Source organism: Ceratotherium simum, chromosome X, assembly GCF_057802395.1.
Source record: "Ceratotherium simum simum isolate JZ-2026a chromosome X, ASM5780239v1, whole genome shotgun sequence".
NCBI lineage: Eukaryota > Metazoa > Chordata > Mammalia > Perissodactyla > Rhinocerotidae > Ceratotherium > Ceratotherium simum.
Window position 1 is genome coordinate 1940430 of NC_141940.1, and position 23867 is coordinate 1964296.

General features: G+C 59.0%; 2 protein-coding genes across 4 annotated transcripts; one reads left to right on the forward strand and one right to left on the reverse strand.

The window, feature by feature from the left end:
* Window positions 1–1150: 1150 nt before the first annotated feature.
* ARHGAP4 (Rho GTPase activating protein 4) lies at window positions 1151–18613 on the forward strand. 3 transcript variants are annotated; one of them, XM_004443316.3, is made up of 22 exons: window positions 1152–1278; window positions 5083–5290; window positions 5367–5529; window positions 5769–5831; window positions 6089–6277; window positions 7032–7160; window positions 7241–7462; window positions 12763–12864; window positions 12972–13163; window positions 13256–13340; window positions 13598–13625; window positions 13878–13980; window positions 14616–14676; window positions 14788–14865; window positions 14950–15084; window positions 15185–15290; window positions 15406–15639; window positions 15729–15802; window positions 15899–16082; window positions 16242–16334; window positions 16629–16743; window positions 17981–18613. In XM_004443316.3, exons 1-22 carry the CDS (start codon window positions 1212–1214, stop codon window positions 18212–18214), a joined length of 2865 nt encoding a protein of 954 aa, XP_004443373.1. In that variant the 5' UTR covers window positions 1152–1211; the 3' UTR covers window positions 18215–18613. The 3 variants fall into 3 exon arrangements, with proteins under 3 accessions (XP_087283133.1, XP_087283134.1, XP_004443373.1); XM_087427007.1 differs by having other exon boundaries at window positions 1151–1278; window positions 15729–16082; XM_087427008.1 differs by lacking the exon at window positions 6089–6277 and having other exon boundaries at window positions 1151–1278.
* A 654-nt stretch (window positions 18614–19267) lies between these two features.
* On the reverse strand, window positions 19268–20979 carry AVPR2 (arginine vasopressin receptor 2). The gene is made up of 3 exons (XM_014797495.2): window positions 20955–20979; window positions 19680–20564; window positions 19268–19473 (listed from the first exon to the last, which is right to left on the reverse strand). The coding sequence occupies exons 1-3, from the start codon at window positions 20977–20979 to the stop codon at window positions 19268–19270; spliced, it is 1116 nt and encodes a 371-aa protein (XP_014652981.2).
* Between the last annotated feature and the right edge of the window lie 2888 nt (window positions 20980–23867).

Consider the following 23867-nt stretch of genomic DNA (forward strand, 5'->3'; position numbering starts at 1 on the left):
GTCGAGGTCACGTGTGCCCACATTTGCACAGAGCCTGACTTTGACATCCATGCACACACATGCCTGGCCCCTTTGCACTAGTGCTTACAGGCCTGCCTCCATGGGTGCAAGCCTGGAGCCTAACTGCCTCACCCCTCTCCTGCTATATATACCATAGAGATTTTCCTCCCACCCAACTGAAGACAGTTGTCTAGTCTGGCTTGTGACCTGCCACCTGCATCCTGCCTTCCCAATTTATTGGAGCAAGGCTGTTGCCCTGTGGCTTTGAGTTGGTAGAGAGGAGTAGAGGGAATTTCCAGCACCCCTGGATAAGGGAGGCCCCAAGACTTGCCTCCAGGCTTGCTAAGGCCTTGCTCTGAGGGGGCAGGAGAAAGGCTGCCCCAGCCCCCCAGGCCTAGGACAGGGCAGGTGCAAGCTGCGGGGGAAAGGAGGCAGAAGAGTCTCTTCCGGCAGCAGGAAGTGGTAACCACCTATGGGGAAATGAGGCTTGTTCCTCCCTATGGGGTTGAGCAGAAGGGGAACCCTGCTCTCCCTGCTGCCCCCTCCCCCCCCCCCCCCCCCCGCCGCCGGGCACAAGGGAGCCTGGAGGGAACAACACCGAGGTTCTTTTCTCTGATGCTGACCTTCCTTCCTACCATCCTGGGAACTTCCCAGACGGCTCTCCAAGCTCCTTGTGCTTATCACTCAGGGCTGTCACTTGGGAAGGGTGGGCCCCATCTGATGTCCTGGGGGTCTGGGGGAAGCAGGTGATCCAGGGGAGTCCAGGGCCTGGAGCAGCTATGGTGTCACTGCCCACTGGCATTGAGAGCCAACAGCCATGCTGTGAAGGTTACGGTCTGGCAGTGACGACCAGATAGCCTTCTGGAGGTGGGGGGCCGAGCACGGCAGCCAGAGGGTGCCAGCTTGCTGGGCACCTTGGAGCTCTCACACCGGCCCTGGCTGTGTGGCAGCCCAGCTTAGGGCACAAGGCAGCCAGGTGCACACCCAGCGCCCAGCACGAAGGGGTGGCGGGCGGGCCGCAGTGGGACCCCTCCCAGGAGCCCCTCGAGGGAAGTGCCAGGCCTGGGCCGCCCCGCCCCGGGAGCCCGCTGGGGGCGGGGCGGGGCGGGGCTGGCGCAGGGTGCTGGCCGCGGAGCCGCAGGTCCCAGCGCCCGGCCCGCTCGCGGCCGCGTGGGAGCAGCGGGGCTCGACGGGGCGGCCAGCCGGCCGCCATGGCCGCGCACGGGAAGCTGCGCCGGGAGCGAGGGCCGCAGGCCGAGTATGAGACGCAAGTCAAAGGTGAGAGGGCGCTGGGCGCTCCCGGCTCTGTTCCCTGCGGAGAACCCGAAGGTTGTGGGGGAGCCCGAAAAGTCCCGCCGCTGGACCAGGGCCCGCTGCCCTCCCCCAGCGACCTCTGGAGGGGGTTGGGGAAGGGAGCCGGAGCCCCCTGTCCACCTCTTCCGCCCCTTTGGCCTTAACCAACCGCTGTTCCCCCTTCCTTCCTCCCTCCCTCCCTCCCTCCCTCTCTTCCTTCCTTCGGTCACTCGGTCTTCCTGGGTTCTTCCTGCACCTCACCAAGGGAGCCTGAGGAGGGAAAGCGGGCACTAGGTGCACTAAGGTGCCCCCCAGAAAGTGGCATTCTAGGCAGAGTGCCATTGAGCACCTTAACTTTGCTGAGGGGGGTTGGGATGAATTAGTGGTGGCTTTGCCCTAAACCCACTGCAGTCTCTGTAGCCTGGTCCCTTTGCTCTCCCTTGGGCACTGAGATGGCTCAGAGCTAAGGGCCGCTGTCTCTGGGTCAAGCTGGCGCAGTGAGTCTTGGCCTCAGAGATTCTTCAGGGCCAGCTTCGCAGCCTTCTGAGAGTGGACCTCTTTGGATTCTGGTAAAGACTCTGTGCAAATCACATGCAAATAAGCTTTGCAAATTCTTAGTCCACAGCTTCTGCTGGTCTTGTTCAGGGTGTGGTAGGTTTTGCAAAGGGAAGAAGGCAGCATCCAAGCACCAGCAGTTCACGGCCATCAAGTTTCCTGGTGTCTTCAGTTGTGTGACCTCATATATCACTCTCAATCTGTTCGTTTTACCTGTGAAGGAAACTGAAGCTCAGAGAGGAGCAGTGACTTGCTCATGGTCACACAGCACTACAGCTCCTAGGACGTAGAATGAAATGACCCTTGAAGTTCCTTTCAACAGAGAGATGCAGGTTCCAACGTAATTATCCAATGGAAGCAATTTACACTGAAGCCTGCCTGAGTCCTCCGGGTCTGGGAGAGGCGGCCTGCTACCCAGAGCCAGCTTGAGGTGACTTTAGGTGGGGCGAGCCAGCTCTTCAAGCCTTGCCTTTGTCATTTCTCAGATGGAGATAAGGATCCCTGTCCTGCTTCCCCAAAATGTCATGAGGCTGAAGGACTTTGGAAACTCTTCAGTCAGCAAATATGGGTCAGTTAATTCACACTGAAAAATTGGAGTTTTGAGCAAGTCTGTCTTTCAGACAGTCCTTGCCTGCTCTGGGTCTCCAACCATTTTAGCTTCTGTTCTCCATCCTCTCATCCCCCAAAAAGAAACTTCCTACCATGCTAGAAAAACAGGATCACTGTCTTGACAGCCTGACTTCTGAAAGGTCAGCAGAGCCGAGGTTGGGAGGCCATCTTCTCTTCTGCTTTGCTTGTCGGCAGAAGTGAGAGCATATGCCCTGCTCACAGGAAGTGCTGGTGGGGTCTGAGGCCCAGCTCTGCAGTTCAAGTGTACGTGGAGCCGTCCTTCATTTCGACAGATGTTTGTCTGCATCTATTCTGTGTGAGGCCCTTGGCGTACAGTGCTGAGCAAGGGACAACAAGTCCCTGCCCTCCTATGGCTCCCAGGTCTAATGGAGGAGACAGAGAGTAAACAACCTCTCAGGCACTTCATTTCGATGGTGATGATAACTGCTATAAAGGGAAAGCACGGATGTCAAGAAAGGGGGTGGGAAGAGGGCCAGACCTAGTTTGGGAGGAGGTAAGGGAAGAGTTTCCTGATGACTGCATCTGAGCTGAGATCTGAGAGCCAGACAGTGACACAGCCTAGAGGCTGGGGGCTGGGCATCAGCTCACTGTGCTCAGATGGCACTAATTCACAAGTCTCCTACTTGACACCAGCCAGTGCGCATGTCCGGATCCTGCCCAAGGCGTGGCCGCACTGAAGAATAAATGGAACAGTTCGGCTTGCTGGTCCACTCAGCACTGTGCAGTTGTGATAGGCCCCAGGGAACTATTGCTCTGAGAGGGCAGCGCCGACACCAGAGAAGGTGAGGTGAACTGGGACGTCTCACACCTTTCTAGGAGTGAAATGAAATTTACTTTAATCCAAAAAATGTTACCCTGATTCAGTGAAGACTCTCTTGATTGCAAGTGGCATAGAGCTCACTCTGCCTGGCCCGTGGAGCTGAGAGTCAGCCACTGGAGCCCAGCCTCGGATGGTACAAGGAGACTCTGGGCTCTCACTGGGCTCTGCCCTGCTCTACATTGCTTTCACTGTCAGGAAGCCCTCCCCCCATCCCCCAAGCTTTCATTTACCCAGCTTGACCCCTCATTGAAAAGAACCCATCCTGGTGGTGGATGGGGTGGATGGGCTGAGGGACGGGTTGTACTGAGTCAGGGAGAGGGACCCAGGGACTGTGAATAGGAAGGGGACAGTCTCCAAAGGGAAATCACAGGAGGAGATGGGGATGCAGGGCAGAAGCCACAGAGGCCACCCCACCCCCGCCCCGTCCCTGGGAAGTCACTAGTGGGACAGAAATCCAAATGGTACTGGTACCGAGCTGTTCGCAATGGAGTCCTTTCAAACAGCCATCTTGCATCCTGCAACTTGTCGCTTCCTCCCAGGCCAGCTCCCTGGTCCGAGCCCCTACTGTCTTTTGCCTGGACTGGTGCAGTAGCTGCCAACTGGGCTAGGTGCTTTCCCTCTGTCACCTGACCTCTGCCTGGGCTCCCCATGGCAGCCCAAGGGGCCCCTGAGAGCGAAGCCAGATCACATCACCCCACTGGCCTCTCAGACTCCCTGGGACAGCTCGCTCTAGCCACACTGGCCCCAGTAGCCTTCACTGTTCCCTCTGCCTGAACACTGTCCCCCAGATGTCTCCACAGCCGCTCTGTCATTCCCTTCAGCTCTCTGCTCCAGTGTCGCCTATTCCTGACCACCCTCCTCTAAAAGAACGTCTCCCCGCCCCCACATCCCACTCTGATCTCGAATGTGGATGGAGATTAGTGAGCGAGTGACCCACTTGCCAGAAACCAAGACAGTGCCTTATTGACCCGGGATCCCCACTGCCAACTTGGGCACCCAGTGGGTGGCAGAAATGTTCACAGCCAGTTGCTTCAGGTTGTCATTCAGGCAGTTCTTTGCTTTAGGTCTGTGTGTAGAAAGCAGCGTTGTTGCCAAATCAAGCCAGCGATAAGGTGTCAAAAGCCAGCAGTGTGGGGGCTCTGGGTGTGGCTCTCTCCACCAGGAGGTGGGGGTGGGGGTGCCCTAGGGACAGAAAACAGGCCAGATCCCTTGGTCCCTTCACTTGTCAGTTCCCCTGGGGCCGAGGGCAGAGTTCCCATCCCCGAGGCCGCAAGTTCGCAGCAAGTTCGCTGAAGCCCTGTGGGTTTGTGTGTTCGCAGGGGAAGCCACCCTGCCCCGGGGTCCTGGGCACCCGAGGGGCAGGAAGTGACAGGGGAAGCAACTCAGGGGCTTTCCAGGAACCAGGGATGATGGGAAGCCCAAGTGAAGGGCGCCTGGCTGGGGACAGGGCAGGATGGGGCTGGGGTGGCTCTGGGTTCCCACCTTCACAGCTGGCTCTAGCTCTCCCGCATCTGCCCCGCTCCCTCTCAGCCCAGGGCCTTTGCATGGCTATCCCCCCTCCCTGGAACAGCCTTCCCGTTACTCTTCAATGGGTTGGGGCTGGCCAGTTCCCTTTGGCCTCAGCCCAGCTGGATGGCTGAGCCAGGAACTTCTCCCAGGGGGCCAGCCTTCTTCCTCCTCCTCAGCCCCAGCCTTCACCCTCAGGGCAGATGGGACCAGCAGCTGTCTGCCTCTCCCATCCCACGGGCCCCACCACTGGGGCCTGAGCCACAGTTCTCCTGCAGAGATGCGCTGGCAGCTGAGCGAGCAGCTGCGCTGCCTGGAGCTGCAGGGTGAGCTGCGGCGGGAGCTGCTGCAGGAGCTGGCCGAGTTCATGCGACGACGTGCCGAGGTGGAGCTGGAGTACTCCCGCGGCCTGGACAAGCTGGCCGAGCGCTTCTCCAGCCGAGGAGGCCGCCTGGGGGGAAGCAGCCGAGAGCACCAAAGCTTCCGGTAGGTACTGGCTGGCAGGATGGTTGTGGCAGGGCCCAAGGCCCTGCTCCCCGTCTGAGTGCCCCTCTGCCGCCAGGAAGGAGCCATCCCTCCTGTCGCCCTTGCACTGCTGGGCCGTGTTGCTGCAGCAGACACGGCAGCAGAGCCGGGAGAGCGCGGCTCTCAGCGAGGTGCTGGCAGGGCCCTTGGCCCAGCGCCTGAGTCACATCGCAGAGGATGTGGGGCGCATAGTCAAGAAGGTAAGGCCCCTGCCCTGGACACAGGAGATGTGGACGGCCTCGGGATGTAGCGAGGGCAGCCCTCGGGCGCTAGATCCAGAGGCACTGGGGCTGGGAGGGCATGGGAGGCCAGGCAGGCATCAGGCAGAAGGGAACTGGGTGGAACCCTAAGTGCCCAGCTGAGGTGTGGCAGCCACCCCAGGAGGGCAGCAGGTGCCACACTGGGGTGGTGCTGTGGTCACACTCCTCCTCCTCTCCAGAGTAAGGATCTGGAGCAAGAGCTGCAGGAGGAGCTCCTGGAGGTGGTGTCAGAACTTCAGACGGTGAGGAAGGCCATGACATCACATCTCCCCAAGCTGGGCTCAAGGAGGAGGATCGGGTGCCCAGGAGAGACCTGGGTTTCAGGGACCACAAGCATGGCCCTCTCTCCCTGCTCTGGGCACGGGTGGTTGGGCTAAGTGCTCATGTGGAATCACCTAGCTTTTAGGTCCCAGTCCCAGATGGGCCGGGAGGAGGCGGGGGAGGGCTAGCCGTGGCCATGGCCTTCAGCAGGGCTGCCTGGCCTTGGGCCTCACTGCAGGCCAAGAAGACATACCAGGTCTACCACACGGAGAGCGTGAATGCCGAGGCCAAGCTCCGGGAAGCGGAGCGGCAGGAGGAGAAGCGAGCAGGCCGGAGTGCCGCTGCAGCCGCCATCACCACCACCAACACCGAAGCAGGGCCCCTCCGCAAGAGCTCTGTCAAGAAGGGGGGGCGGCTGGTGGAGAAGGTGGGCCTGGAGGGCACTGTCTGGCTCTGAAGGCTGTGGCTACTGGCCTTTGTCCCTGTGGGTCCCCAGCCCTCCCTGGGGCCTGCTGGGAGGTGGTGCGTGGAGGGGAAAAGCAGAGCTGCGGAGAGGAGAGCCACAGACATCTAGTGAGGCTGTAAGGGTAGGGCCTGGGCCTGGTCAGCCCTGCTGGCTCTGGAGGGCTCCCCAAGAAGCTGGAGTGGTAGATAGAGGGGGCAGGAGAACACTATCCTCCATGCTCCTTAGCTGGTGCCCCCCCAGCCCAGCTGGGGCGAAGAGAGCTTTGGTGCTCCCCAGCCTGGGGACCTTCCACTCGCCCGTCCCCGTCTCACACAGTGCTGTGAGATTTCAGAGGGGTGAGAAGACACATAGGATGGGGGATTGGGTGACGAGCAGGGAGAAAGCGTTTGAGTTGGCTCCTGAGGAGAGGATGGAGAGGTTGAGGCTGGCAGAAATGCCAGAATGGAGATGCCAAGCCAGGCAGAACTGGAGCGGAACAGGGGTTGCTGGTCCAGGATGGGAGAGTTTGTGCGGGGCAGGGTGGGGTGGGGGAGGACCACAGGACTTCTGGGCCATGTTGTTTGAGAGGCCTGTGGGACATCAGGTGTAGCTGTCCACATGGGGATGGGACAGAGTGTGGGAGGTGTGTGGGGGTGGGAGTTGTAAGGTAGGCCAGAGATGGGGCTGGCTGGCTGGCAGAGGGGGTGACCCTAGTGTGCCTGATGGTCTTGAGCAGCGTCAGGCCAAGTTCTTGGAGCACAAACTCAAGTGCACGAAGGCGCGCAACGAGTACCTGCTCACCCTGGCCAGTGTCAATGCTGCTGTCAGCAACTACTACCTGCGGGATATCTTGGACCTCATGGATGTGAGTGCCGGGCGGGCGAGGGGGTGCTGGTGCCCAGTGCAGGGGGACCTGCCTGAGCTGTGTCCTTGCTTCCTCCCCAGTGCTGTGACACAGGGTTCCACTTGGCCCTGGGGCAGGTGCTCCGGAGCTACACAGCTGCTGAGAGCCGCACCCAGGCCTCCCAGATGCAGGGCCTGGGCAGCCTGGAAGAGGCGGTGGAGGCCCTAGATCCTCCAGGGGACAAGGCCAAGGTGCTGGAGGTGCATGCAGTCGCCTTCTGTCCCCCACTGCGTTTTGACTACCAGCCCCACGAGGGGGATGAGGTGAGGGTGACTGCCCCGCCCCTTTTGTCTGGTGCTCAGTGCAAGGGGAGGTAAGTCCAAGGAATTCCACTTTGCTAAGGAGACGAAACTCCTGAATGCAGCTTATTTCTCAGACTCTCATTCAGTGGCCTCGAGGCAAATGAGGCTCACTAGAGGTTCCCCACTTGCATTTGAAGCAAGCAAACTTCAGCAGTTCAGGCCACAAATGCACACCCCTGCTCCCCAACTGCAAACAGCAAAAAGATCACCAGCGTGGCTCCAGAAGGTAGGTGGGCATACAGCTGTCCCTAAACTCTTCTTGCAATTGTTCTGTATGTTTTAGACATTTCATAATGAAAACTAGGGGAAAACAAACCATACAAGCAGTAAAATATAACTAGGCACCATTTTTCCTTGCCTCAGAGCTGTTTTCTCCTTTACCAGTTTATCGTAATGGGCGTTGTGCATTAACTGGGGTTACACAGAGCCTTTAGTTCTTTTTTTTTTTTTTGTGGGGAAGACCAGCCCTGAGCTAACATCCAATGCCAATCCTCTTCGTTTTGCTGAGGAAGACTGGCCTTGGGCTGACATCCATGCCCATCTTCCTCTGCTTTATATGGGACGCCACCACAGCATGGCTTGACAAGTGGTGCATTGGTGCACACCCGGGATCCAAACCCGCGAACCCTGGGCCGCTGCAGCGGAGCATGCGCACCTAATCACTAGGCCACCAGGCCGGCCCCAGAGACTTTAGTTCTGTAATCTGTATTTTGACCAAAGTAATAGTTGAAAAAGTCAACCATTACTCAAGGCTTACGATGGCACAGGGTAGTCTCTGACTCGCCCTTTCTGTTTGCGATTCCCACTCCCCAGAAACAGCCACTTTCCAGTCTGCTCGCTGCTGCTTTTGGTGCTTCCCTCCATGTGTTCACATAGCACAGCAGGCTACTAGTTGCTTTTCAACTTTCCATAGGCTCCACCGACTTCCTTCCCTGGACCGTCAGCCCACCCTCACCTCCCTGTAGCAGTCCTCGATCTGTGCAGTCTCTCTTCTCTTCAGAGCCTGCCCTGGAGCCCTGGGTCCGGGCTGGGCCCTTCCTCCTGAGCATCCCCGCTGTGCTCTCCTGTGGTGCACCCTCTGGGGCCTGGGGCCTGTGTCTTCCTCTTTCTTGGAATTCAAGGTTGAAAATCATTTTCCCTTTACAATGTTAAAGGCATTGCTCCAAGCGTTCGGTATTGTAGGTGAGAATTCCAATGCCATTCCAATTTCTTTTTTTTTTTTTTGTGAGGAAGATCAGCCCTGAGCTAATATCCATGCTAATCCTCCTCTTTTTGCCGAGGAAGACCGGCTCTGAGCTAACATCCATTGCCAATCCTCCTCCTTCCCCCGTCCCCCAAAGCCCCAGTAGATAGTTGTACGTCATAGTTGCACGTCCTTCTAGTTGCTGTATGTGGGACGCAGCCTCAGCATGGCTGGAGAAGCGATGCCTCGGTGTGCGCCTGGGATCCGAACCAGGGCCACCAGTAGTGGAACGCGCGCACTTAACCGCTAAGCCACGGGGCTGGCCCCAGTCCAATTTCTGAACCTCTGTATGTGACCTGGAATTTTTCTCCCCGAAGCTTTGAGGATAGTCTCTTTGCCCCTGGTTGTAAAATGTTATGACGACCGGCCTTGGGGGAAATAGGAAAGAGAAAAGATAAGGAAATTAGAGAATCAACTCATGATGTCCAACGTCCAATGACAAGGTATAGGTTTGGGGCTCATATTATTATTAATAATAATTATTATTAATTATCCTTTAATACTCTCCTCCCCTTAATTTTCTTTTCTCTCACTTTCAAGAATTCTTGTAATTGGACGTTGGACATCATGAGTTGATTTTCTAATTTCCTTATCTTTTCTCTTTCCTATTTCCCATCTCTATACCTTTTAAATCTGCTTTCTTCGAGATTTTTCCAACTGTCTCTTCCAACCCCTTCTTGAATTTTTTTTTTTGTGTGTGTGTGACGAAGATCAGCCCTGAGCTAACATCCACACCAATCCTCCTCTTTGCTGAGGAAGACTGGCCCTGGGCTAACATCTTTGCCCATCCTCCTCCACTTTATGTGGGACACCGCCACCGCATGGCTGGACAAGCGGTGCGTCGGTGCGCGCCCGGGATCCGAATCCGGGCCGCCAGCGGCAGAGCGTGCACACTTAACCGCTACGCCATGGGGCGGGCCCCCTTGAATTTTTTTTAAAAGTTTACTTTCGATTTTTTGTTTCTGAGAGTTCTGTTTTACACTTTTCCAAATTCCTGTTTAGAATAACCCTTTGTTCTTGTTTCACGGATACAATATCTTCTCCAATCTTTCTGAAATGTTCATTTGTGTTTTCTCAACATTTTTCTCTGTTCTCTGTATTTTCTATGTTTGCTTGCAGTTGTAAGACAAGCTTGTTCTGCTCTCTGTCCTCCATCCTAGAGCTTCCCTCTGGGGGCTGGCGATTCTTGGCCGTCGGTTCACGGTGAAGAGCAGGCGCCGAGGGGCCATTAGATAGTGGATGTGCAGGAGCGGAGCTTGTTGGCGCTAGGCTTCCTCACAGGGCGCCTGGGCAGGGACTCAGAGCATTGCTGCCCAGGGCCCCAGGGGGCATCTCTGTAAGAGGGTGCTAGAAGGGACTGTAGGACCTGGGCTAGGGTTAGGGGCTTTGGGGGAGGTCTCTGCCCTGGCTTGGATGCCGTCAGGAAGCAGGAGTAACTCTGACTTGGTGTCTTAGTAAATATTATCTAGAAGGCAGTGGGGGAGGTAGATGAAGGGAGGCTAAAGCTGTCGTCGGTGGGGAAGCAGCAGTCCCTCATATTAGCCAGGACAGAGGGCAGTTTGGTCATTTTTGTGGCTTGGACGAAGTTCTTGGTTTTTTTTTTTTTCACTGAGGAAGATTTGCCCTGAGCTAGCATTTGTGCCTATCTTCCTCTGTTTTTTAGTATGTGGGCCACCAGCACAGCATGGCCGCTAACAGAGTGGTGTAGGTACACGCTCAGGAACCGAACCCGGGCCACCGAAATGGAGTGCAGTGAACTTAACCACTAGGCCACCAGGGCTGGCCCCGAAGTTCTTGTTTTTGTCTTCACCCATCATGGTCACAGAGTGGCGTTGTCTGATGATGCTCTGTGACATTCCTCGTGTTCAACAGGCCCAGCTGTGAGCACCTGGCTGCTGCTCTGCTGTTTCTCATTGGGAGGGACTAGCGTCTTTGAGTCCAGAATCCCTCTGACTGGTCCTTTCCCGAGAGTAAACCTCTAGTTGTCTACTTGTTGTGTGGGTTTGGGGGGTGGGTTTCTAATGGCAGTGTTTCCTTGGGCCTGGATAGACTTTCTTATAATTGTGATAAAATATACATAAAATTGACCATCTTAGCCATTTTAAGTGTACAGTCAGTGGCATTAGTACATTCACACTGTTGTGCAGCCATCCCCACCATCCATCCCCAGAACTTTTCATCTTCCCAAACGGAAACTCTGTCCCCATGAAGCACTAACTCCTCCTCCCACTCCCCTAGCCCCTGGCACCCACCATCCTACTTTCTGTCTCTGTGAAGTTGACTCCTCTGGGACCTCAAGCAAGTGGAATCATGCAGTATCTGTCCTTTTGTGTCTGGCTTCTTTCATTAAGCATAATGTCCTCAAGGTTCATCCATGTTGTAGCAGGTGTCAGAATATCCTTCCTTTTTAAGGCTGAATAACATTCCATTGTATGTAGAGTCCACATTTTGTTTATCTACTCATCCGTCGATGGACACTTGGGTTTCTTCCACCCTTTGGCTACTGTGAATCATGCTGCTGTGAACATGGCTGTACAAATATCTCTACTGTTTCCTAGATAGACTTTTAGCCAGTCCCACTTTCCACGCTCCCTGCACCTGGGCGGCACCTGCTGCCTCGGTGTCCTGAGCATTTGTGGGTTCAACTGCCCACTTTGGCTGCCTTCTGTCTGGGCTCTGTTCAGTCAGATATACCGGTCTCCATCTTCCACAGCTCTGTTGACATCTCTCGTGGGCCGTCGTCTCCTCCCCTCTGCCTGGTGTGTTCCTGTGACTTACACCTTCGTGCATCCCTTTCTGGTGGGGCCTGTGGGGATAGGTGAAGTTGCCACTCTCAATTTTAACTTGATACCTGAGTTCCTCAGATGTTTACATGTTCCAAAGAAAGGAATTCCTCACTTCCTAAAGCCACTCACATCTCGCCACAGGGAATCTGTTTCTGCCTGATATGAGTGAGCGGTTTCTCTGCCCTCCCCTCTCCCCGGGAGAGGTCTGGCCAGGCCCTTCCTCTTCTGTCTCAGACCCCAGCCCTCCTGACCATTCTTTTTTTTTATAGTGAAATACTTTATTGAGGGGCCGGCCCTGTGGCTTAGCAGTTAAGTGGGCACGCTCCGCTGCTGGCGGCCCGGGTTCGGATCCCGGGTGCGCACCAATGCACCGCTTCTCCGGCCATGCTGAGGCCGCGTCCCACATATAGCAACTAGAAGGATGTGCAGCTATGACATACAACTATCTACTGGGGCTTTGGGGGGAAAATAAATAAATAAATAAAATCTTTAAAAAAAAAAACTTTATTGAGGTATAATTCACATAGAATTCAATTCACCCATTTAAAGTGTAAAATTCAGTTGTTTTTAGTATATTCACAGAGCTGTGCAACCACCACTACTATCTAAGTCCAGAACATTTCATCACTCCAAAAAGAAGCCCTAGACCCATTAAGCAGTCACCCCGCCCTCCCCTCCCCCACTCCTGGCGCCCACCATCCTACTTTCTGTTGTTATGGATTTGCCTCTTCTGGACGTTTTATGTAAACGGAATCATACGACAGCGGCCTTTTGTGTCTGACCCCTTTCACTGAGCACAATATCTTCAGGATTCCCCCACGTTGCAGCATGGATCCACTGGGACATCCTTCCTCTCGTGGCTGACTGATATTCCATTGTGGGGTGCCCCCCATTTGCTTATCCATTCATCTGCTGATGGACACTTGGATTGCCTCCACCACTGGGCTGCCATGAGTAGTGCTGCCGCGAGAGTCCGCACCCCGTGCCTGGTGCACACGATGTGCTCCCTTCTCTGAGGGAGGTGCTCTCACCATTCTTCAGAACTGGGTGTGTTAAGTGTCAGGCCTGATGGTCCTATACAGCAGCCCCTGAGGCAGTAGAAATGTGCCTGGTTCCCTCATGCCCCGGAAACCTCGCAGAGACCTCGGTGCCCGCTGCCCAGCCCCACTCCCATGTCTGAGCTCTCTGTCCTCAGGCTCGGCCCTCAGCCCCCTGGACATTTTCCTCTACAGGTGGCTGAGATCCGGGTTGAGATGGAGCTTCGGGACGAGATTCTGCCCAGAGCCCAGAATATCCAGAGCCGCCTGGACCGACAGACCATCGAGACAGAGGAGGTATGAGTGGGGACAGGGACCTGGAGACATGGAGCCAGGTGGCCATGGTCTCCCCTCCTCCTTCCTTCTGACTTGGACTTCCTGCCCTGCTTCTGTCCTCTCCCCAGGTGAACAAGACGCTGAAGGCCACCCTGCAGGCCCTGCTGGAGGTGGTGGCATTGGAAGACGGGGACGTGCTCGACTCCTTCCAGGCCAGCCCCTCCACCGAGTCCCTCAAGTCCACCAGCTCGGACCCAGGTGCTCGGCAGGCCAGCCGGAGGCGGGGCCAGCAGCAGGAGACCGAGACCTTCTACATCACGGTGGGGAGGGCTAGGCTGGGGGGGCAGAGGCAGGGCACAGGGAGGTCCCCAAGCTGGGACTAAACCTTTGGGCTCTTCTTGGGGTTTCCCAGAAGCTCCAGGAGTACCTGAGTGGACGGAGCATCCTTGCCAAGCTGCAGGCCAAGCATGAGAAACTGCAAGAGGCCATTCAGCGAGGTGGGCCCTGCTCCCGGCCCCCTCGACCCCTTCCGCCCCACCCCGAGGGCCAGGCACCTGCTCTCAGCTCCCCTGCCTGGGAACCCCACCCGGCCCATGTTCCTCTCTGCCCAAAGAGGTTGGCTGGTGTGCAAGGAATAACCCAGCAAGCGTCCTGGCCCCCATCCTGCCCTTGGCCTTCAGGCCAAGCCTTTCTCTCTGCGGTGCACTGGGGACCTCCTGGGTTGAAAGGCACACCAACATTGTCTCCTCCCCAGGTGACAAGGAGGAGCGAGAGGTGTCTTGGTGAGTCTTTCATAGGGGGCTGGTTTGTTCCGAGGAGCTGGGCTTCTGCAGGGGCCAAGCTGCGATGTCCCCACCTCCCCTCTCCTTGGGGCCCAGCTCTGCTGCTCATTCCTCTGTGGCCTCAATTTCCCACTTTGCCCAGTGGGTTCTAGAATAACTCTCAAGCTCCAGGGCCCTGTTTGGCTGGGCTGGGGGTGGGGCATCCTATTCTCCATGCCCACTCTCCTCAGAGCCAGCTCCTATTTATCACAGGACTCAGTACACACAGAGAAAATTCCAGAAGAGCCGCCTCCCCCGCCCCAGCTCCCAGTATAACCAGAAACTCTTCGGGGGAGACATGGAGAAGTTTATCCAGGTACTCGCTGTGCCTCACGCTCCAGCTGAGTGCAGGCTCTCCCCCTACATTCTGGTCTCTCTCCAGCCCTGGGCCACCTCTGTGGCCTGGCTGCCTGTGACTCCAGTGTCCCTTGTCGCCAACCACTGGTCAGCTGTCCCTTCCTGGGTGGGCCTTTGCCAGGCCTCCAGTGATCGAAGGGGGTGTCCTTAACTAATAACAGGCATCTACAGAAAATCTCAGGCAGCAGCATTTTTCAGGGAGAGAAATGAGCTTCTGGCCAGCGTGGTACTGGGGGTCCTAGACAGTGAAATAAGGGAAAGAAGAAAGATCAGAAAAGAAGAAATACCACTAGTATTTGCAATGATGTGACTATGTACGTAAACATTCAGAACAATCGACCGACTGTTTAAGTGAACTTGCAATGTGACTTGATTTGAGGTCAGCCTACAAAATTGGATTGCATTTTCGCATGCCAACACAGTAAATCATGTGTCAGGGCTGCCTGACACCCGGGGGGAGTCTGCCAAGCTGCGGGCTGGCCGTGTTGCCGACAGCGACAACCGTAACACCTTGTTAAGAGAAAATAAAAGCGAGCGAATGACAAGGCAGGACGTGCCATGTCCACAGTGAAGTGAACACCTTTCTGTCCCCAGAGCTCAGGCCAGCCCGTGCCCCTGGTGGTGGAGAGCTGTGTCCGCTTCATTAATCTTAACGGTAAGCAAGACCTCGGCCCTACTGCCTCTGGCCTGGCACCCAGCACCTGGCCCCTGATCCTGGGGGGGATTGGGAGGGGACTCTGCCCACCGGCTCTTCGTCCTCTCGCAGGCCTGCAGCACGAGGGCATCTTCCGGGTGTCTGGTGCCCAGCCACGGGTCTCGGAGATCCGCGACGCTTTTGAGAGAGGTGGGGACAGGCCAGGTGGGGTGGGGGTGGGGGGCTCTCTAGAGCGGGTGTGATCAGCTTTCTCGCTCCTCATGTTGCTCTCAGGGGAGGACCCGCTAGTGGAAGGCTGCACAGCCCACGACTTGGACTCAGTGGCAGGGGTGCTGAAGCTCTACTTCCGGAGCCTCGATCCCCCACTCTTCCCCCCTGACTTGTTCAGAGAGTTGCTGGCTTCTGTGGGTGAGGCCAGGGCCTGGGGCCAGCCGGGTGGGAGGGACTACTCCCCCGTGACCTTGGCTGCACTCACAGGCTTCTCTCTGGGGCGGTGGCCTGGGTGCAGAGCTGGAGGCCATGGCAGAGCGGGTGGAGCACGTGAGCTGCCTCCTGGCCCGGCTGCCTGGATCGGTGCTGGTGGTCCTCCGCTACCTCTTCACCTTCCTCAACCAGTGAGTGTTTCTTGGGGGGCGAGGGTGGCCAAGGAGTGGCCCCAGCCAGCTGACAATAGGGGTGCAGGGGACACTGGGCAGGGAGCTCCTGCTTGTGACCTGTGTGTGCCCCCAGCCTGGCCCAGTACAGCGATGAGAACATGATGGACCCCTACAACCTGGCCGTGTGCTTTGGGCCAACACTGCTGCCCGTGCCCGCGGGGCAGGACCCGGTGGCCTTGCAGGGCCGGGTGAACCAGCTGGTGCAGACGCTCATCGTGCAGCCCTCGCGGGTTTTCCCACCCCTGAGCCTGCTGCCGGGGCCCGTCTACGAAAAATGCATGGCTCCGCCTTCTGCCAGCTGCCTGGGGTATGCTCTTTGAGCTGCCTGGGGTGGGGGGTCCCGCGGAGGGGAGCCCCCTCATCTGCTCATCTGACTCACTCTGCCCTGAACCTTAGGGACACCCAGCTGGAGGGCCTGGCAGGGGAAAACGAGCCGGAGATGGAAGCTGGGACCCCCGCCCAGGAGGATGGTGAGGGGGGCAGAAAGGAGGGAGGGCCTTACCCTGTCCCCGCCCTACCCTGGGTGCCCACTCCACCCCTTTACTCAGACCCTCTCTTCTCCCCAGACCTGGAAGGGGTTGTAGAGGCCGTGGCCTGCTTTGCCTATACCGGCCGCACAGCCCAGGAGCTGACCTTCCAGCGTGGGGATGTGCTACGGCTGCACGAGCGGGCCTCAGGGGACTGGTGGCGGGGCGAGCACAATGGCGCCCGGGGACTCATCCCGCACAAATACATCATGCTGCCCGCAGGGTGAGTGACCAGTGCCCTGTGGCTTCCCTTTCACCTGGGTTTCTGCCCCCCACCCCGAGTCCCAGCTTCCACAGGCCTTTCTGACCACTTATGGCAGCACGAGCCCCCAGAACTTGTGCTGGAAAGAGCACTCTAAACAGGCTGTCTTTCTGACCCCAGGTCAGAGAAGCTCACGGCGGGCCAGGGGCCGCAGGCTGCAGGGGAACTGGGGAGCAGTCCAGAGGGCCTCCTGGCCATGGAGTTCCTCCATCGGTGAGCAAGGGGAAAGCAGCCCTTGGGAAGACCCTGTCTGGTGGTCCCAATTGCCCTCCCTGGCCAGGCCGGAGGGGGCTGGGGTCAGGCTTTGGCCAGGTGGAGAGGGGCCCAGTGGGGAGAGTTGTCCAGGTGAAGGACACTGAAGGAGGACAGAATGGACTCGCTGGACCAGCCTTGCTGTTCCGTTTCCCTTGGCCACACCCCGGGGTTGGGAGGAGCCACTGCCAGGGTAGCACAGGGACTTCCCAGGGCCCCCTGCCCCCTGCCAGGCTCACTGTCTGTACCCTGCAGGCCAGAGCCGTGCACCCCACCCGAGGCCCCTCTGGGGGCACCTGGGGGCCCCTCTGGACACAGACGGCACTACTTGGTCCCAACCTCCCTGGAGCGACACGTGGAGGTGGATAAGGTGAGAGCTGGGACTGGCTATGTGGCGGGTGGGGGCACCTCTTCTGGGAGCTCTCTGCCTCCCCTTATGAACCAAACGCTTCCTTCCCAAGGTTGTAGCCAGCCTGGGGTTGGGGGGGGCAGGCCTGCGAGGGTGTGAGCACAGGTGAAAGGACGGGTGGGCCCAGGAGCAGGGTAGAGGGGGACGTGGGGGCTCACGCATTTGGGTTTCATGTCTGGTTCTTGAGTGGGAAGTTGCAGGTGGTGTGAGTGAGGGGCTCCCGGACAGACTCCAAGGCTAGCATCTAGAGCCAGGCTAGGTGACAGGTGGTGACATGGCAGGCACTTGGCGGGCCAGGGAGGATGAAAGGGACAGATGGAAGTGAAGCTGGAGGGGGTGACTGACCAGGAAGCCAGGTAGGGCAGTGGTACTTGCAGGGGGAGAGAGTGGGTACTGGACGCAGCCCCTGCAAGGGGTGCAGCCTGGGGAGACCAGCTCCCTACTCTGTCCGATGGGCCCAGTGCGCCCGCCTGCAGGCTCCCAGTGAGCACCGTGGGGCTGAGACAGAAGCCCCGGGGACAGTCTGAGCTTGAGGAGAGAGAGGGAGAGAGCACTCGGTGTCCTGTGTGTACCCAGCGGCCAGGCCTAGGAGCCCGTGGACAGGGGTGAGCTGGGCCGCACAGACGTGGTGGCCCAAGGAGCAGGAGCCAGGCGGTGGGGGTGGGGCGGGGCAGCTGGGAGATCCCAGGGGAGGTGGGCGGCAGGTAGGGCCGGGTGGGGTGTAGGTGCACTCTGACCTGGGAGTTCCCGGCATGCTGATGGTCCCCAAGGCCCCCAAGGCGGGGGCGGGGGAGGGGGGTGTAGAATGGCTGTGATCTCAGCCAGGGAGAGAGTGGGTGTGAGAAAAGGGGAGGCACGAGGCCCAGCCAGAGGGGCCCCCACTTCAGGGCTAAACTGAGGATTGCTGTCCCCAGAAGAGGCTGTGACAGCCACACCAAAAGTGGCAGGAGGGAAATCGGGCAAGGGAGGAGGGTCGACAGCTGCGGGGCCCACAGAGAGGAGGGTCCTGGGGACAGGCAGTGACCAAGGATTGTTTCTGGAGTGTGGAGGAGTTCCACTGGAGGCTTGGGCAGCGGATGGGGGGAGAGCCTCACTCCTGGGTCAGTTGGCAACACACTGACCTGGGGGTGTGGGGAGTGGCTGGACAGGTGGGGAGACGCTCTCACTAGATGCCCTCCCTTTCTCTCCTCTCTGCCAGGCCGTAGCACAGACCATGGACTCTGTGTTTAAGGAGCTCTTGGGCAAGACCTCTGTCCGCCAGGGCCTCGGGCCAGGGTCCACCAACTCCCCGAGCCCTGGGGCCCGCAGCCCGAAGCCTCCAACCTGCAGCCGCCTCGGCAAGAACAAAGGCTTCTCCCGTGGCTCTGGGGCCCTGGCCTCACCCTCAGCATTCCATTCCCAGGGGCTGGGCTCACCCGTCAAGCCGCATTGAGGTGCTGCTGGCTCCTTTGCAGGCCCCGCCCCACCCCACCCCTGGCAGCCACCGGTGAGACCAGCCACCCTCCCCAGGCCCTTTGCTTCTCCCTGGCCCTGTCCAGCAAGCGCTGAGCACCTGCTCTTGACTCTTTGCAGAGGAGGATGCCCCTGCCTGCCCCCAGCCCTGGCTTAGGCCCCTCTGGGAGGCAACCAAGGAAGGAGGCTGGGGGCAGGCCCCTCCCCGGCTTTGCTGCAAGGGGTCATCAGTGGCTGTTGGGTGACAGGTGCCCTTGCTCAGATAAGCAGGCACGCCAGTGCCTAGGCCTGTCTCTGCCTCAGCTGAGAGTCTGAGCCTGGAGGGGTTGGCAGGCAGGAATTGGCAGCCATTCATAAAGACCTGTGCATTGACTCCCCACGAGAGGTAGTTCTCTGTCTTAGGGGGCTGGGAGGTGGGTACAGGGCTAGCCCCCTAGCGCCCCAACTGCTTGAGGCCACATGCCAAGGCGATCAGCAAAGGCAGCAGGTTGGGCTACCAGAAGAGCTTCCACCAGGGGCCGCTGGGCACAGAGCTGTCCATGCCAGGGCTGTGTGGGTTGGGGACCTGCACCTTTAAAGGCTCAATCACCTGCATCATGGGTTCCAGAGCTGTGCACGTGTCTGTGGGTGTGGGGGGGTCAGAGAATGTCTTTCCACCATTACCCTGATCCAAGAGACTCTCGGGTGGAAAATGAGCTGCAACTTTTATCGGGGAAAGAGTGAGAAGGGAGGGCAGAGGGAGACTAGAGAGGCAGAGAAAGAAAGGTCACCTGGCCCCACCCCTTTCCTTCCTCCTGGGCTCCCCGGGATCTCCGTCTCTTGGGCAAGCACTGGCTGGGGTGGAAGCCACGTGCCACCCTCAGACTCTGCAACCCCTTCCCACACCCAGCACCGAGGAGCTGACCTCTGGGGCCCCTCACAATCCTGGAGCCAATTCCCAATGGGCCCCCCTCTCCCAGCGGCTCCCAGGGACAGCCTCAGGCAGGCAGCTGAACTTCATAGAGCCTCTGGAAGGAAGGCGCCTCCTGGCTTCTCAGGAGGAAGTGTCCTTGGCCAGGAGGGAGCTGGCAGTGGCGCAGGACTCATCTTGGGGCCCCAGGCTGGGTGGGGCACGCCTCCGGGCCCAGCAGAGCAGGCTGCGCAGCTCCGAGGAGATGCTGCTGCTGAAGGAGGCGTAGATCCAGGGGTTGGTGCAGCTATTGAGGCTGGCCAGCAACATGAGCAGCACGAAAGGGGGCCCTGTGGGGGTGCAGGAGTCCGGGCTGGGGCTGAGGGTGCTTGGGCAGGGGTGCGACCCCACGTGCCTGCTAGGGACTAGCAGTCCCCATGAGCATGTGTGTGCTCATAAGCCCACAGCTGGACGCATGTGTCGGGGGGGAGTAGAGGTGCGTGTGCAGCCAAGCCCCGTGCCCCCCGCCCATGGCTCTAGCTACAGCCACACTCACCTTCCCGAGGCGCCTTCGGGTCCCACGCTGCCCACAGCTGCACAAGGAAGAAGGGCGCCCAGCACACCACATAGACAATCACAATCACCAACGTCATCCTCACAGTCTTGGCCATGGCTGCCGACACTTGGGCTCCCTCTCTGGGACTGCCTCTCCGGTGCCCTCCACGGCGCCCCCCAGCCCTCTCTGCTGGCCCCGGCACCAGGCTGGCATGAATCTCCCGGAAGATGAGCACCTGGCAGGCAGCGATGCCCAGGGCAGGTGCCACAAACACCATTAGGGCAATAAAGGTGACGTAGGCGCGGAGGCCCCAGGGCTCGGCAAAGCGGGCCCAGCAGTCGAAGACCCCGCTGCCGTCTCCCACATCGCGCTGGGCGAAGATGAAGAGCTGGGGCAGGCTGAGAAGGAGCGAGAAGGCCCAGGCCACCAGTACCGGCCGGTTCCAGCGAGCTCCGCCTCCATGGCGGTATGCCAGCATGGGGCGGCAGATGGCGCGGTGGCGGTCCAGCGTCATGGCCAGGATCATGTAGGAGGAGGCGTACATGCCCACCATCTGCAGGTACTTGACGGCCCGGCACAGGGCGTCAGGCCCCCGGAAACGGTCGGTGGCATCCCAGGCCAGCTGGGGCAGCACTTGGAACAGAGCCACGGCCAGGTCAGCCAGGCACAAGTGGCCAATGAAGACGTGCATGGGCGCCCAGCAGCCCCTCTGGCCCCGCCGAACTAGAGCTCCCAGCACCAAGCCATTGCTCAGGGCCACGGCCACAAAAACCGTGGAGAGCAGGGCCAGCTCCGCCTGGGCTAGCAGCGGATCCCGCGTGTCCAGCGGCTCCTCCTTGCTGCTGTTGCTGGGTGGGATGGGTTGAGAGAGGGGCTGGAGCACAGCTGGGCAGGGGTGGGGGAAGAGGGCCAAGTTAGGGAGTGTGCTCTGCACGGGGATCAGGCCCAAGGAGGTTCCAACTGGACAGGCAGAGCTGCTGGCCTGGGCAGCCATCAACCTGCGCCTCCTGCTTCCTTCCCACCTTCCACTTCCTTTCTCTCATTCTTCCGGCAGAGCACACATCATCCCCCCACCTCATGTGGTGGGGAGGGAAGGGCAGCCCCAGTCGCCACTGAGTATATAGAGCCATGCCCTCCCTTCCCCCAACCAGCAGCCTGGAGAGGAGGGCAAAGGAGCCTCTGAAAGAGGGGCTTCTCGTCTTCATCCAACCCTGCTCGGCCCACCTGGCACATCCAGTGGGGAGATGGGTAGGGGCCTAGTGGCTGGAACCTTACCGGAGGTGGTGGACACCACGAGCATGATGGGGCCGGGACAGGTGTCCTGAGTGCCTGGAGGAGACAGGGCCGTGAGCTCAGCTTCCCATCTGAGGGGTCAGCCCCGCTGCCCAGAGTTTCTGGATAGGGGCCGTTAGAGAGGTACAGGGTGGCCAGGTGCCTGTGTGTGTGTGTGGTGGGGTGGGGTCCAGCCCGTGCATGTAACTGCATGTGTGCGTGCGTGCGTGTGTGTGTGTGTGCGCCAGTGATCGGGCACTGAGGGTACACCTTTAGCTTGATCAAGGTTGGTGAGGTCTGGCCCCATTGAGTCAGACATGGACCTTAGGGCCTTGCTACGCTCCTCTCAGGACTGGGCAGGGGAAGATAGAGAGAGGGACAGTCAGACAGATGGATAAACCGAGCCTAGGACCCACCTAGGCAGTTCACGAGACCCAAGGCAAACATATAGACCCCCCTTGTCCTGACAGAGGTCCAGAGAGGTGGCCATAGAGGGCTGGGGACTGAGTGGGAGGGGCCAGCGTACCCCCAGGGTCCCTGACAGCCCCTTACCTGGCCAGGCTCAAGGGCTCCTGGGCAGCTGTGTGGCAGCGGGTGAGAAGGTGGCCCAGGAGCTCAGATCTGCTCTCCATCGCTCGCCCCGCCCCAACCCAGCCTCTGGGAGTGACCTGCACAGGAGGGCACTTCCTCCCCTCCTCCGTCCCCCGTCCCCCACGTGCCTCCCCGGGCCTCCTGCCTGTGGCACCTGGCACCGGGAAGTAGGCTCCTGGCCTCCTCTGCTTCCTTTCCTGCCCCTGGCCCTCCCAGGTTGGTCCCCAGCACTCCTTTCCCCCACTCTTTAGTGCCCTGAGCCCTCCTTGGCTGGTCCCCAGCTTGGCCCAGCTGCGCCCACCACACCGGCTATCCTTACCCACTCCCTGCACAGGGCCCACCCTACTTAAATGTTGGGCCTGGCCAGGCTGTGGGAGATCACTTAGTTCAACATCTCCATTTATGAGTGAGGAGCCTGAGGCCAGAGAGGAGTGGGACCGGCTCAGGATCTCACACAGCTTTTTCGTGGGCCTGGGCGAGGGAAGGGGGAGAGCTCATGGAGTCCCCACCTCCCCGAGGGATGGCCCCTCCCAGGCCTATGAAAGCCCTTCTGCCTCCTCAATTTGGGTGCTAGAAATGAGGGACAGGAAGCGAGGGGGTGGGGCGGGGTCAAGCCAGGGCTTAACGTGCCCTGTGAGATGCGGCTTCCTCCCCAAGGCCCTGTGGGAGCCAGGGACATCCAGGTCCTCATTCTCCTCCCCCGCCTGCAGCTACCTGTCCTAGGAGGAAGGGCACTCTGCACGTTCCAGCTCTCCCTCTCTCTCTCTCTCTCACACACACACACAAACACACGCCTTCATCTGCATGAAACAGCCACATGCCCACAAAGGCACACATACTTGACACAGACACAGACACGCACTCGTGTCCCCACACACTGTGTGGAGGGCCTGAGAGAGGGACTTCTCGGCCAGGGGCTTCAGGGCTGGGCCCTCCCTCCCTCCTCCCCCTCCTCAGGCTCCAAGACTTCCTCCCCCCTCGAGCCCATCCTTCCTCCCTCCCATCCCAGGAGCCTTTTTTCCACCTCTTCCCTGCTCTGCCACAGGCCCTGGCCTGGCTCAGCCTAGGCCTGCTGGCCCAGCCCAAGGCAGAAGCCTGCACGCTGTGCAGGGCCAGGCTCCGGGCCAGAACTGGCCCTTTTCCTCTGTTTGTCTGTCTTCTCTGGTGACCTGCGCTGACCAGGCCCAAGTACAGCCAAGGCCAAGGCTCCCTCTTTCTGGCCAGAGAGCCTGGTGGCACCTCAGCCCCTCCCAGCCCCTGACAGGGCAGCAGGGGACGTGGGGATGGGTGCCTTACACACTCACCACACCCCCACCCCTATATGCTGCACACACAGCACACGTACTACACCCACAGGTGCCGCACATACAGCACACACACAGCACCCAGTACACACAAGTGCACACTTCTCATACACATACCCCATACCCCCCTGCCTTGCATGTGCATATTTATAATGTTTTTTGCTGAACCATTATGAATTAGGTTGCAGAATGCCGACACCACAGGTCTGAACACTCCCACTGCACCTCGTAAGAACAAGAACCTCCTCACTTTCTGCCCTGTAACCACACTCCCATTATTAACCTAGGAGTGTAGGAAAGACTTTCTATAGGAGCTCCTGGGACCGGCTTAGGAAGCGATACCAGCCTTGTGGGATAAACATGCAATCATCTCTTTATGGGTTTCTCTGCCCAGACACAAATGAGGCCATGCAGGGCTGGATCCCAGTGGAGATCTGGCACCGGGCGAGGCCCCTGAGTTGTGAGGCCAGGCCCTCGGCCATCTCTGCTCCCTGCACTCCTGTTTTCCTGCTGTTGAACCCTTGAGGAAGGCCTCCCTTCTGCAGTCTTCTCTGGGCTCCAAGAAGCAAGGGGAAGGGATTGTGTCCACACCAAGGCCAGGACGTAAAGGGAAGCCATGCATACAGCTCCCCCTGCTCAGCCAGAACAAGTGCTGGGGACCTCCACGAGGAACCAAGAGCCACCAAGGCAAGAGCGCTGCCAGAGAGAATCTGGCTCCTTGGCTGGTAGCCCCCAAGGCTCAGAAGCCCGTGGTGCACGTGCAGGTGCTGCATGGGCGCTGTGCCAGGGGAGAGGCTGGGCGAGGCTGGGCCGAATCCCACTGCCTGCAGCAAGGAGCTGATCACAGGTGAGAGGCCCTGGGCAGGCCTCCGCCCCAGCCACCCCACAGAGGACTAGAGAGGTGGGGCTGGGCAGCAGTTCATGGGAAGAAAGGCTGGCTGGCTTATTCGCTGTCAAGGCCATGTGAGCTGGAAGAGATGGCACTGGGCTGCTGAGAAGCCCCTGCCCTCTGGGCAGAGTT

Excerpts from the sequence above, each read along its gene's own strand:
- ARHGAP4 (XM_087427007.1), top strand. The coding sequence starts at position 1,212 with ATGGCCGCGCACGGGAAGCTGCGCCGGGAGCGAGGGCCGCAGGCCGAG. Across the intron at positions 6,278-7,031 it reads GGGGGCGGCTGGTGGAGAAG|CGTCAGGCCAAGTTCTTGGA; the intron begins GTGGGCCTGGAG and ends GGTCTTGAGCAG. Across the intron at positions 15,291-15,405 it reads CTCTTCACCTTCCTCAACCA|CCTGGCCCAGTACAGCGATG; the intron begins GTGAGTGTTTCT and ends GTGTGCCCCCAG.
- AVPR2 (XM_014797495.2), bottom strand. The coding sequence starts at position 20,979 with ATGCTCGTGGTGTCCACCACCTCCG. Across the intron at positions 20,565-20,954 it reads CGTGGTGTCCACCACCTCCG|CTGTGCTCCAGCCCCTCTCT; the intron begins GTAAGGTTCCAG and ends ACCCCTGCCCAG. Across the intron at positions 19,474-19,679 it reads CCCGAAGGCGCCTCGGGAAG|GGCCCCCTTTCGTGCTGCTC; the intron begins GTGAGTGTGGCT and ends GCACCCCCACAG.